Source organism: Zea mays, chromosome 5, assembly GCF_902167145.1.
Source record: "Zea mays cultivar B73 chromosome 5, Zm-B73-REFERENCE-NAM-5.0, whole genome shotgun sequence".
NCBI classification, from domain to species: domain Eukaryota; kingdom Viridiplantae; phylum Streptophyta; class Magnoliopsida; order Poales; family Poaceae; genus Zea; species Zea mays.
Window position 1 is genome coordinate 73,118,115 of NC_050100.1, and position 14,259 is coordinate 73,132,373.

At 45.0% G+C, this 14,259-nt stretch overlaps 2 protein-coding genes across 3 annotated transcripts; one reads left to right on the forward strand and one right to left on the reverse strand.

The window, feature by feature from the left end:
- Positions 1–6,046: 6,046 nt before the first annotated feature.
- LOC103628274 (chaperone protein dnaJ 6) lies at positions 6,047–9,300 on the forward strand. The gene is made up of 10 exons (XM_008648502.2): positions 6,047–6,085; positions 6,298–6,330; positions 6,823–6,965; positions 7,479–7,524; positions 7,609–7,641; positions 7,788–7,847; positions 8,083–8,189; positions 8,315–8,397; positions 8,551–8,641; positions 8,804–9,300. The coding sequence occupies exons 1-10, from the start codon at positions 6,047–6,049 to the stop codon at positions 9,003–9,005; spliced, it is 837 nt and encodes a 278-aa protein (XP_008646724.1). The 3' UTR covers positions 9,006–9,300.
- A 1,679-nt stretch (positions 9,301–10,979) lies between these two features.
- LOC100383463 (Pentatricopeptide repeat-containing protein chloroplastic) lies at positions 10,980–13,831 on the reverse strand. 2 transcript variants are annotated; one of them, XM_020553525.2, is made up of 2 exons: positions 11,613–13,831; positions 10,980–11,546 (listed from the first exon to the last, which is right to left on the reverse strand). In XM_020553525.2, exon 1 carries the CDS (start codon positions 13,791–13,793, stop codon positions 11,925–11,927), a length of 1,869 nt encoding a protein of 622 aa, XP_020409114.1. In that variant the 5' UTR covers positions 13,794–13,831; the 3' UTR covers positions 10,980–11,546; positions 11,613–11,924. The 2 variants fall into 2 exon arrangements, with proteins under 2 accessions (XP_020409114.1, NP_001169582.1); NM_001176111.1 differs by having other exon boundaries at positions 11,086–13,809.
- Between the last annotated feature and the right edge of the window lie 428 nt (positions 13,832–14,259).

Sequence of the window (14,259 nt, forward strand, 5' to 3'; positions counted from 1 at the left end):
CCCTATAAATCTAAACGCCCGCTATATATGCTGCTGCTACTACTTTCTCTACCGTGCGCTAGCTTGGTTTGGTTAGCTAGCTAGCGCGCCACATCCTTCTAGACACCAGCGAGAGGCCCTTGGCGCGCAGGATGCCGACGCGGCGCCGCCGCGCGGTCGCCTCCTGCTTCTTGGCCATGGCCTACAGGTACCGATCCTCTGCCGCCTTTGCCCACTCTAGCAGTCGCTCGTCAGTTAGGTCTCTCGACGGCACCATCCGCGGTGTGTCCTTCTTCTTCCTCGTCGCCACCTGCACGAGAATAGTTTTTAAGTACAAAAGACAACAAATAAATTACATGGTATAATAAAAAAATCCTTAAATCATAAATGCAGTTAAGTGATAATGTCTACGAGGAATCGATGTAGATATAACAAATAAATTGTATGATACAACTCAGGGCCCCTAAATTATAAATACAATTAAGCGATAATGTCTATGAAGAATCGTGTAACTAGGGAAGCAGCGGCACCTGGTCCCGTGGGCGAACAGTGGCGGCGGCCTCGCCCTTGTCCTTGGGCGGCGTGTCGTCGTCCCCGCCGCTCTGCGGGTACGCGAGCGGTGTTTCGGGGCTAGGGACGGCGGACGACGCGGCCGCGGGAGCTGGTTCTGGGGAGGGATTGTCGTCTCGCTGCACCAGCCGCCGGCGGTGCCTCTCCCTCCGTTCCCGACGCCGCTCCTGCCGGTCCCGTGAGCGGATGAGCCTGCTCAGGTCGCTCAGAATGCCGGCCACCCCGAGCTCCTCCGCATCCATCTCCACCACCGACGCTGGCGCTGCTTCCTCCTCCGTGGGCGCGTGATCCACATTCGACGCCGCAGCCTCCATGTGCGCGTGTTGTGGCCTGTGGGGATTGCTGCGGCGGCGCAATGGGAGCAGGCAGATTGCTGTTCCAATTTTCAAACCCCCAAGGCCGTGCCCGCGCTTTAATAATAGAGGCGGGTAGCGAGCATCCTGTTTTTCGGGAGACAATTGCCATTATGAAACAACAGAGAAGCGGTTTCGACAAATTGGAGGCGTTGCCGAGGGCTTCTCTGTTTTGGAGACGCAGCCAGCAGACAAACTCTAAAATGGATACGAGACAGTCAATAGGAGCTGAGCAAACAGAGATTAGTCTCCTTTTGCCATTACCGTCGCCCATCTCAGACGTCGTCTTCTTCTCTCCGTCGCGGACAGACTTTTCGCCGCGGACAGCTCTTGCGTATCCTCTGCGTGTAGCGGTCGTCTTCTACTGTCCTGCTGTTGCGGCGATGAGTTCTCGTCGTCTTCCATTCGAAACCGCTCCTCTCAACTCCCTTTTACCTGAGTTCTCCTCGACTCCTATTGCTTAGGGTTTATGTGAGTTCGGAACCATGGAGTTCAACCCCTTCGGCATTTCGCCAGACTGCAACTCCCCGGATCTACACCCTGTGCAATCAACGTTTACCACTCATGCTTCATCGAGTTCAACTGCGCCACTAGTGCCATTGGCGGCACCGAGTTCAACTGCGCCACCAGTGCGAGGGGGGAAATAGTTGGCAGTGAGGTGAGAGAAATTTACAGAACTATGTCATTAATTGTGAAAATAATGTCGTTGATGATTGGATGCTTCTGCATTGTCTGTAATATAGGAAGTGCAGAGGATTGATGGAACAACACAACTGGACTGGGATTCGATTATAGTTTCTGATGAGTTGGATGAAGAAGGAAGAGTACAAGTTCCATGCGAAAATGAGGTATATTGTAGTCTTGGACTCAATTCAGATGATGAGGCTGCAAAAAATAGAAAGCGTGATAGATTTTATAGCAGTGGTACAACTTCTCATTCGCAAGAAAGAGTGCATATTGACAACGAAGACCACCATGGTGATGAGGCATGTGAAGACTACATTCTAGATGAGAAGCGGGTGGTGTACAATAGGATGAATCCTTCTATGCAGCCAGGTTGTTTGTTTCCTAACATGAAAGAATTTTGGATTGCTATGCGTCAGTATGCAATAAAACATGAATTCGAGCTTGGAATTGATGTTACTTCGACAACCAGATATGTTGGATATTGTAAGGGTGGTGATTGCCCGTGGAGGATCTATGCACGCTAAGAGAAGAAAGGATTGCCTACTATTGTGGTAGCTGTACTAGACGATGTGCACACTTGCACATCAAGTGGAAGGAGGAAGACTACTACGCCAACTAGTGGTTGGGTTGCATTCCACGCTAAACCCCTTGTTCATGAAGAAACCACATATGGGTGCAAAAGAGTTACAACAAACACTACAGGGAAGTCATAACGTGACTATTGGGTATGACACAGTTTGGAAGGGGAAAGAGAAAGCGTTGAAAGAGTTGTATGGATCTTAGGAGGAAAGCTTCCAGCTCTTGTTCTCTTGGAGGGAGGCTGTACTTGAAAAGATGCCCGACAGTGTGGTTGAGATTGATGTTATTTTGGAAGATGGGAAGTACTATTTTAGTCGATTCTTTTGTGCCTTGGGTCCATGCATATCAGGGTTCCGAGATGGGTGCAGACCTTACCTTAGTGTAGACTCGACGGCATTGAACGGTAGATGGAACGGGCACCTAGCATCAGCTACTGGTGTAGATGGCCACAATTGGATGTACCCTATATCTTTTTGCTTTTTCCAATCTGAGACGGTTGACAACTGGATTTGGTTCATGAAACAGTTGAAAAAGGTCGTGGGTGATATCACAGTTCTTGCTATATGTTCAGATGCACAAAAAGGCCTGATGCATGTTGTAAATGATGTTTTCCCGCATGCTGAGAGAAGAGAATGCTTCAGACACTTAATGGGAAACTATGTCAAACACCATGCTGGTTCAGAGCACATGTATCCAGCAGCTAGGGCATATAGGAGGGATGTATTTGAACACCATGTGAGCCAGGTCAGAAATGTTCATAACATTGCTGAATACTTAGACCAACACCACAAATTCCTTTGGTACAGGAGTGGTTTCAACAAAGATATCAAATGTGATTACATCACAAATAACATGGCTGAGGTTTTTAATAACTGGGTTAAAGACCACAAAGACCTTCCTGTGTGTGATTTGGTTGAGAAAATTAGAGAGATGACGATGGAGCTGTTTCATCGTAGGCGAAGGATTGGTCAGAAGCTTGAAGGAAGGATTTTTGCCATCTGTCTTAGCGTTGCTAAAGGCTAGGACTAGAGGTTTGGGTCACTTGTCCATTGTAAAATGTGACACCTTCATGGCAGAGGTACGAGACAGCACAAATTGTATGATGAAACATGTGGTGAATGCAGACTTGAAACAGTGCTCTTGTGAGGAATGGCAGCACACTGGGAAACCGTGTCAGCATGGTCTAGCCCTAATAATAGCCCAAGATTGCAGAGATGTAGGCATGGAAAATTTTGTTGACGATTATTACTCGGTTGAAAGATTCAGGAAAGCATATTCAAGAAGGATCGAACCAATAGGTGACCGTTCGTTTTGGCCAACTGTTGATTTCGCCAGCAGAGTGGTTGCACCGATTGCTAGAAGAGGTATTGGTAGGCAAAGGAAAAATAGAATTAAAAGCTGCCTCGAGGGTGGGAGTGGTAGAAAGAGTACTAGCAACGACAATGAAAAAACAAAAAAGCGACTCAAAAGGCAATACACTTGTCCAAATTGTGGTGAATTGGGACATCGCCAATCTAGCTACAAGTGCCCTTTGAATGGCACAAAAAAAGGCTAGTTTTTTTACTTATTTGTATATGCTTAATTTATCTTAGTAATCATGAACTAAATGTTTGATGTTTTTTTAGTAGGAAAAGGAAACCACGGAAGAACACCACGAAAAATTGGATTCCAAAAGAGCTGCGTACTCCTTCACAGACTGTTCTTGAACAGGCAGAACAAGTTGAGGTTCAAGAAACACAACAGTTGGATCTTGTACTCTACGAGCCAGAGCCAGTCGGTGCAAATATCAATTCACAGGTGGCCGATGCAACAGCCCAGCTGACTCCACCAACTTCTCCAGCACCGACAAGGAAATGGCTAGTTAAGAAAATCACCCCAAAGAAGAGACTGAGGATTGGTGCTCAGAAGAACCAGTAATAACTGGATTAGTTTCCAGTCTCTATTTGTTTCAGTTATGTATTAAGTTGTGCACTAAGACTTGTTTCAGTCCAGGAATAGTTTCAGTTCTAGAATAGTTTCAGTTCTGGAATAGTTTCAGTCTGTATTGTGTTAAGCTCTGCACTATGACTAGTTTCAGTCTGTATTGTGTTAAGCTCTGGAATAGTTTCAGTGTTGTTGTGTACTATGTTAAGCTGTGCTCAGAAGATGTCCACTTTCTGTATTGTGTACTGTGTCATTCATTTTCTATGCACACTATGTATCCTGGAATAGTTTCTCCGAAGAAGATGTCCAGAAGCTGTGCTCAGAAGATGTCCATTTTCTGTGCACACTATTCATTTTCTGTATTGTGTTCTGCTAACATAAGAGCTCTGTTTCATGTTCTGTCGCCACCACAACTGGAGACAGTTTCTGTGCATACTATGGATTCGTTTCAGATTCTGTCGCCAGCAGTTAGTGTCGCCAAGAATTTCTGTTTCAGTTTCTGTCGTTTAAGTTTCTATCACCAGCTACAATACAGACATATGTTGAGACATTTGGAGAGTCAGGTAACCAGATACACAGGTAACCAGATACATTAGTTTCTGTCGTTTCAGACAGATAACCAGCCACAATACAGACAGATAACAAGATACATTAGTTTCTGTCGTTTCATAGAACATAAAAGGGGCGAGACACAGGTAACCAGATACACAAAAGGGACACATAAAGCTAATGTTTCATAGAACATAAAGCAGATACAGACGTAAAGCTAATGTTTCATCCATACCAGACATAAAGCTAATGTTTCATCCATACCAGATACAGACAGATACAATGCTCCAGACTACATTTGGAGCATTACATACAAAATAACTTCATCCATACCAAACACTGCCTCACAACTACATGTTACGATCAATTATCTTTTCGAACCTGTAGTTTATGACACGGTAGTGCTCTTCAAATGAGACATTAGCTTTAATCTCTTCCCACTTGAGGTCGTCAAAAACCATTTCCCATAGCTCTGGATCTTCTGTACTGTAGCCCTCGCTAAGTTCATCATCATCTAAAGGTTGTTCATCATCTACGGAAGGGTTGTCATCAAGCTCCCAACTAGGATTCTTTGTTTCCAAATCTTGTTCACAGACAATTGAAGTTTCCTCTAGCTTCTTGCACACATGTTCCAAATGCCCACAAACCTTTCTTATCTTGCCACCTTCTACTTCGGGGATAGTGGAACACAGTTTATGAACCGAATGCAACAGTGAAGATTGCCTCCTCATTTCTTGAATAGCGTATCTCAACGAATTCTTTACGTTCACAAGATACTTAAAGTCGACAATTTCCTGTGGAACAACAAGATGATAATCACGGCGTACAAAGATTACAGTTTTGCTTAGTTACAAATCGACCTTCATAATACAACCAGATCACTACATGAGTTTGATAATACATACCACATTTGATGACACCTTCACTGCTTCGACCTTGTCGACGGCAATGGCGGCGAACTGGCCTCCTTCTCTGCGATAACGGCAGCGCATCTCGCCTCAGCAGCCGCGACGGCAGCAGCACGCGCCGCTTGTACAGCATCGGCAACCACTTGGCTCGGAGAACGATCCATCAGCAAGAGGAGCAGAGAAAGGCGGCTAGGTTTTCTCACCGGCGGCGGCTAGGGTTTCTGTTTCGAAGCAGCTCGCGTCGAGTACAATAGACGGCGTGAGCACGGAGTGAGTTTAATGTTGACCACCGAACCAAATCTCTCTCTGTTGTCCATATCAGTGTTTGACTGTTGGCTGCGTCTCCAAAATAGAGAAGCCCTCGGCAACGCCTCCAATTTGTCGAAACCGCTTCTCTGTTGTTTCATAATGGCAATTGTCTCGTTTTTCGGGGTTCGGTAAGTCTCGCATGCATCCTGTTTTTCGGGCCCGCCGATGCAGCACCATGGGCCGCCCCCGATGGCGCGCCTCCGCCCCGAACCAATCGACCGCGAGAAGGTCAGTTCTTACACCCCCTGGCCCCCCTTGCTCCCGGTGTCAGGCTTCTAGTGTGGAATGTGAATCCCGCGATGCTCCTTGTGGTGGATTGCGCTCTCACAAGTAGCTGGACACTGACGTGCGACTCCACAACATTAGGTTAGATTTTGCTTGCGTCCAGAGGAATGTGAATGCTGACTAATCCTACTGGTAACATTTTCTCTTGTGTGCAGACCTGTCCTCTGCTGCTCAGGGTTTTCACGAGGGTAAGCGTGCTTATGTCTTCTTAGCTTGTTTTTGTCCCAACGAATGCATTTATTGGTTACTCCATGCTGATTAGCACTTTAGTGTATTGATTGAGACTTGGGAACCTGCAGTATACTTAATACTTGATTCACTTGTTTGCGTTGCTACTGCAACTTTTTAGTCGATTTTGTTGTACCTATAGTGCATGGTGGACAGCAGAAAGCTTTTCATCATCAAACTATGTCTTTTCTTATATAAAAATGTAATTTACTGCCAGTTTACTTACACTGGGACTGCCAGTCTGTAGAAAGCACAGTAGTAGTATCATGATACATTAGAATCTAGAAGCTGGGAATACATTTTTATGTGGGTGATCTGCACAGATGTACCATTAAGATTTAAGAGTGCTACATATATTGTGCACATCTTGTCTTACATGCCTTGCAGTAGAGATTGATAAGACACCATGGACCATGCACTGAAGAAAGTTGACCGTTTGTTACTGTTTCCAGGTTGCTGGTCACCACCAAAATGAAGAGTTTGCTGTGAGAGGGAAGGAGCCAAAGGATGAAGTTCAGATTTACGCATGGAAGGATGCGACTCTCCGCGAGCTCACTGATCTTGTAAGTCCTTTCTACTTCTACAGACTTAACTTGTTTGTGCCACTTTAAGGAAAAAAATAGATGTCTATTTACACCTTGATGAAAGTAGGTGCCTTGTAATAACGTACCACTGGGTTTGAGCAATGGCTAGTGGGCCCTGAGCCTCCATGTCAATAACACTTTAAATCTTATCAGTGCATTATGATTGTTTTTTTAATTTTTATCCCTGTATAGGTTCATATGGTCTGTACCATTCATCATTAGTTTCAACTTTCAAAGTGCCAAAATACATAGTATGTCATAGTGTTTCCATACTTTTAAAAGCTCAACTAGCCAGTCACTAACATGTGCATTAACAAAGTTATATAAAGAGTTCAATCCATAGGAATATAGGATTGTGATCCATGACCATTGTGCCGCCCACTATTTGATGCATTCCTCCAGCTGCCCCTTCAACATGCTAGCGATCCTAAAATTTTCAGCAAGATGAGTGTACAATTCAAGGCGCACTAGCAAAGGACACCCCATGTTATCGATGATCCTGTAAATTCCCTTATTTGAATCAGTGACATGAGTCTGCGCCTCCACCCAGATAAGAATCCTGGGGATGAGGTAGTATCTCAACCATAAACCACGGATGTTTTTCTACAGTCATTTAGTGCAAATTATCTCAAATATAATGTTATATGTTGCTAGGAAGCTAAAGAGAAGTTTCAGCTGCTGCAGAAGGTTATATCCATTCTTGGAGATGCAGAGAAAAGAGCGTTTATATGATGATACTGGCATCACTGATGATGTGCGCACCTTATTTATAGCACTCCAATTCTACCTTTCAGATTCAAGCATTATTTTATGAATCTTCCTTTTTCATCTAGGCACTGGTGGGAGAAGCTGCAGACAATCTTCAGGAGTACTTCAGAACAATGTACAAGAAAGTATGATTGCTTCTATATTAATTGTAGGCTAATGTTGTCTATTAATTTACAATGATATTTTTTAGGGAAATATAGTAGCGAAAACTCTGATGTGGCATAATACTACCTCTATTGTTCTGTCTCTAAAAGAATATCCTTTTGGCTTGTTTAGATGTATAGCCAGAGTGACATATATTTTGGGAACATGGTGTATATTTTTATATATAATGGTACTTAATTTAATCTTTATTCCCAGGTCACAGAGGCTGACATTGAAGAATTTGAAGCTAAATATAGAGGGTCAGATTCTGAGAAAACGGACTTGAAGGAACTCTATACAAAATATAAGGGCAACATGAACATGTGATTTCTTTGAATTTTAATTTCCTTTTATGCTTGTTCAAACCTTTATCCTGAAAGTGAAAGCTGTAAACTGGTCCAACATGCTTGTTTTAATTTCTATATTGGCATTGTTCCCTTCTATTCAGGCTTTTCTGCACAATGATTTGCTCAGAACCAAAGCTTGATTCTCACCGCTTCAAGGATATAATTGATGAGGCGATTGGTGAAGGTAAACACATGGTTGTAGTTACTGCTGTCGTTTGGAAGGATTTCAATTAGTTTCATTCATACAGTTACAGTAGCAAGTGCCCTAGTTATGCAATTTTAGTTGTCAGTGAAATATCTGTTTCTGAAAGCACTTGCCATTCCTTTTTAATATCAGGTGAGCTGAAGTCAACTAAGGTGTATGAGAAATGGGCTAAAAAGATCTCAGGGATGGAGCCACCAACAAATCCGCTAGAGAGGAGAGCAAAGTAAGTTTTCATCCCCACAGAACACTTGAGGCTGCTAAAATCCCTTACTATTCAATAGCTCCCTCAATTCCCTTTCTTCCAAACAAGCCCTTAGGTGTCAGTGTTACATTCCGCTACCATTTGCTTGTTTCGAACTGATCGTTGTCTTGGACTCCATGGCAGGAAGAGGAAGAACAGTGAGGAGAATGATCTGATACTGGCTATCTCACAGCGCAAGGCTGAGCGGAAAAAACAGTTCAACTCCATCCTCTCGAACATCATGTCCAAATGTGACTCCAAGGCGAGCAGCTCGGAGCCCACGGAAGAAGAGTTTGAGCAGGCGCAACAGAGGCCGGAGAGCAGAAGGGCCAAGAGGCGCAAGTGATGTTGCTGCCAGCCTTCTTGCCCTATGCTGAACATTGTCTGAAGCTTTTGGTGTGACCTGAATTTACCAGCATGCAAGTGATGGTTCTAAGACCCAGTTTGAGCGTGTCAGGGTGTGTGTCATATCTCTTGTCCTCTCACGGTACACTATGTTGTATGGTTATCGGCTTGTCACCTTGCCGAGAGGGAAGCTCTATTTGACTTGAAAGTATCATGACATATTTTACTGCGACAATTATCATTACACATTTCTCCAAATTATGTTGCAAGAATAAAAATTGGCTTCAATTTCAAAATTACTATGCTTGTCTTAGTTGGCAGCTTTTTTTGTGTCATTACATACTTAAATTTTCAATGGTAAAATTTAGCATTCCTTTGCATTGTACTCTGATTTTTTTTTAAAAAAGCTTTGACATACCGAACCAGTCTATTTTATGGCGCGTACTGTTGTCTACTTTGAATCGTACTAAATAAAGTTTGTTAATGCATTTGACTAATGGAGGTAGGGCGCCGCGAAGCGTGCCTCCTTTTCTAGTATAGTTATATACAATACAAGACGACCAAAGAACGATCCCAAGCATTACGACGGGCACAATATTCCACATGTCATACACCCAAAATACATCATGCCAACAAAATACATCATATGGTCTGTACCATTCATCATTAGTTTCAAAGTGCCAAAATACACAGTATGTCATAGTGTTTCCATACTTTTAAAAGCTAAACCAGCCAGTCACTAACATGTGCATTAACAAAGTTATATAAAGAGTTTAATCCATAGGAATATAGGATTGTGATCCATGACCATTGTGCCGCCCACTATTTGATGCATTCCTCCAGCTGCCCCTTCAACATGCTAGCGATCCTAAAATTTTCAGCAAGATGAGTGTACAATTCAGGCGCACTAGCAAAGGACACCCCATGTTATCGATGATCCTGTAAATTCCCTTATTTGAATCAGTGACATGAGTGAAGCATATAGTCTCAGACTTTTGGGGTACAAGTGACGTCTTGAATCATGGCATAATCGTTCTTTTCATTCTTCATTTTCTTCTAGTCATCATCAGGTTTCTCCTTAGAATCACCTGTGTAGGACCGTTAGAATCTGGAAGAGTATCAGAATCATAGTACTGAGATGGATTATTGTTCACATCTACTTGTTTTTTACTCTTTCTCCCGTTGCCATTGGGATCGGCAGCATGTCTTGGTGGGCCGTCAAAAGGTGCTTGAAGCACACTAAATTCTCCAATAGTTTGTTTTCCTGTGAAGATAAACTCTATTTCATCATAGAATGGAATTGGAACGTTGTAGTGCTTGGCTCTCTTGTGGGCATTCTATATTTGACATAGAATAGCATGTCTTATTAGTTACCCAGTGTGTAATAAAAGGCATGTGCCTAACAAAACATTTTACACATACATACTTAGATTCCGTCTTCACAATCTCTATTTCATCATGGATTATCTTCTTCTGGACACCATCACAACTCTTGTTCCACTGCATTGTTGCCCTTTCATGACTTGTCTTGTTGAATGTTTGAAGGTGGGTTCGACCTTCGCTTATGGTCATGGAAGAGGCGACGATGCCAAAACTCTTGCAGAGCTCGGATTCCAGGTACATATGATATGAATGTGATGTATTGCGCTACTTCAGATCTACACTTTTGGCCAGTGCACAAAATATTTATCAATGCTGCTTCGTTCTGCAGATCGGTGATTACTTGAGCGTCGCAATCATGTAGACGGTGCCCGCACCAGATGTAATTGCTGTGATGTCAAAAGGGCTCTGGTTGCAACAGTAAGGCATGATTCTCTGTTAGCACTAGGAACTGCAACCAGAATTGTCTGTAATATTTATCAATGCTACTTCAGAATTGTCTGTTAGCACTAGGAACTGCAACCAGAACTGTCTGTTAGCACTAGGAATTCTCTTTATGAACAGTAAAAGAACAGTACAATTATAATGCATCTGATTGAATGCAAAAGAAATCAATGCATGACTTGCAACCATTTTTCAGAGGCAAGGTACCAACAGTTTTAACGCGATTTTCTCAGTTACCTAACCATGACATTTTTTTTCTCATCACGCAAACTATCCCTTCCGTTCCAAATTTTAATACTTTTCTAGATACATTCCGTTTGATACAGTATATATCTAAATACATAGCAAAAGCAGTTGAAATAAAAAAAACCAAAATGTCTTCTAATATGGAGCAGAGCAGAGGGAGTAGAAAGCAACACGACTCCCGCTGGCATCATGGCATGTTGCTCAGGTTCTGAAGCTTCACGCCCAACTTCTCAAGTTCTTCGATCTCAACCTCGAACTGAGTCCTAGACATATACTGTCATGTGGTCCAGACATGTGCTGTTGCTAAAGATCATGACAGGACGATGTCACTGGTTGCTAAATATCATGACAGACCGTGGTGTTCTTTCGCTAGCATTTTACTACGAGTTATCTTTTTAATTTGAGACACTTTGATTTTCACAACTCTTCTCCAGTTGAACAGGAAGCAGCAGCAGCAGCTCTATTGTCTCACCTGCACTTAAATACACAGTATGTCAGTATCAGAAAATACAGGCTTTAGTTTGTCTTTAGGACTGACCATCAGATGAGCTTCTGCAATCTGAATATCTGCTGATAGGAGTTAGCTCAAGAAAATCAAATCATTTACAGACCCCTTAATGCCATATGCAATCTTCCATCATCAAACAACCATTGTTCAATGACCAGCCATTCCCTTGCTGATCAGCTGAGGAAAGGCAACCAACTTGACATCCAGTTCCAGCATCCTTGGTCTTGCACCATTATGTAAGAAAATAGCTTAGAGTCAGGCTATCCATGTTAGCAATAACAGCTATCCAGGTGGGAATCCCTTCCCTCCCCGCAAAGATGCTAAAAAACATGGAGTAAAACCTTAGCTCCTTCGCCTAGTTGTGGCAGTTGCACGTCTCATCTGTTTAGCAACAAAACCAGCTTCTTGCACCATTCCAGCTTCCTCAAGAGCATGATGCAGAAAGACTAGGCTGCGGGGTGCAGCAACCGCAGAAGTCCTTTTGTTCTCATTTAGCTCATAGAAAAGCTGGAATGCCTCTGAAGTTCTACGATCCGAGCAAAGGCCATCCAGAACCTGGCTGTGAACTGCCACACCCAGTTCATGGCGCTTCCGCAAGCTGAACAAAGAAAACTCCGCGGCATCTATGAACTTCTTGTCCTCACAAAGTGTCGCGATTAGTTTTTCCATCTTAATGTAATATCCATTGTCGTACAGATGCTTAGTAATCTTGTATGCACGGTCATTAAGATCACTTTTGAACAACACACCAATCAGATTAGTAGAAAGGTCAACATTCTGCCTGATCTTCCTCTCCAGCATTATCTCTATCAAATCTGCGGCTTCTTTCGCACAGCCATCTTTCTTCAAAAGCCCCAGAAGAACAGAGTGGAACGTACTTGTGCTAGGTCGAAGACCACTGTTTAACATCCTGTGAAGAGCCTCCCAGGCAGATTTCATCCTCCCCTTCTGCATAAAGCCATCTATTACAGCAATATAGCACTCACTGTCAGGCATAAGATCCCTCTTCAACATTGAGAGCACCAGCTCGTACCCTTCTTCAAAATCTCCCTCCTTACAATGTCCTAGGATTAGTGTCTTGAATGCTAGGAAATCGACCTTGCTCCTAATATCCAGCAGCTGCCCGAATAACAACCTGGCCTTCTTTGCCTTGCCATTCTCACAGAGGTACTTAAAAACTGGATTGTAAGATGCAATGAGTGGCACACAACCACCTCTTTTCTTGAGAACCTCCTTCTCCAAGAGGCTGTCCACAAGCTCCTCTGCTCGACCAAACTCACCGTTCTCGCACAACGCCCTGGTCACGATGCTGTAACTCGCAGAGTCGCGCCTCACGCGGAGCTCCATCATCTGATCAAACACCTTCTTCGCGTCCTGTATCCGCCCTTCTCTACAGTGCGCGGCCATCAGCGTATTGAACGTGCACGTGTCCGGCTTAAATGAGTCCATCCCGAACACCTCCTTTACCAGCTCCATCCTTCCGGCCTGGCAGAAGCCCTGCACCATGGTGTTGTAGGTGATCCTGTTCGGCCGCACGCCATCCGCGAGCATCATCTTGAAGAGCGACAGCGCCTCATCGGCAAGCCTACTCGCACAGCACGCCCTGATCATGGTGGTGTAGGCGACCACGTTAGGGAAGGCGCCAGCCTCCCCGCCTTGCTCGCCCGCGCGCATTCCATCGAACAGCCTGCGCGCGGTGGCCAGGTCCCCCGCTCGGCACAGAGCAGCCAGCATGGAGTTGTACGTGATGGCGTCGGGCGCGAAGGCGTAGGCCTCCGGCAGGAAGCGGAAGAGCCTGAGGAGCGCGGGGGAAGACGGGCGCGGCGAGGCAGTGGAGAGGCCGTGGATGAGGGTGTTGAGCGTGGCCACGTCGGGGGAGGCGCCGGGGCAGCGCAGGAAAGCGGCGAGCAGCGCCGACGCCGCGCGGCGCCGGCCCCGCCGCAAGAGCGCGGCGAGGAAGGAGTTGAAGGAGTGCGGCGTAGGCGCGGGGATGGCGCGGAACAGGGAGGCGGCGGCGCGCACGCGGCCAGCGGCGGCGAGGGCCCGGAGGAGCGCGTTGAGCGCGTGGTTGGGGAGCAGGGTGAAGGGGGAAGGGAGGGTGCGGAGGTACGAGAGCGCCGGGAGGAGGTCGCGGGAGCGGAGCAGGTGGTGCAGCTTCCGCGCCGCCGCCGTCGACGCCGGCTCCGTCTCCGGCGGTGCGCCCGTGGCCATTTGGGACGACAGGGAAATGGCGTTTTTTTGTTTTTGCTTTGTTCTGAATGAAATTTGGTTAAATTTTGAAACGCTCGCGTGGGTGTTCGGGATTTGGTGGTGTGTGTGGCTGACCAAATTAACGCCCAAACATCACATAAAAAAGTCTACAACTCCATCAAGTTTAAGGTAGATCTGGTCGACGAAGTTCGTACCGTCGTTGAGAGTAGGATGTGAACTCGAACCCTACAAAAGATACAGTCCATATGTTACCGTATAGATTTAGCTTGATTCACTACATTTTTCTTAACTAAAACTCAATTTTTCTTAACTAAAACTCAAAGTAGACTTAACTTACCACTCCAGGTGAAGAAGATGGTTTTGTCACCCACGAAGCATATCCCTAAGTCATTTGTGACGGCCCTATATGAGGATATCCCACGACATCTGAGGCGCCATCATCGGCGTTGGCATCTGAGGCGGCATC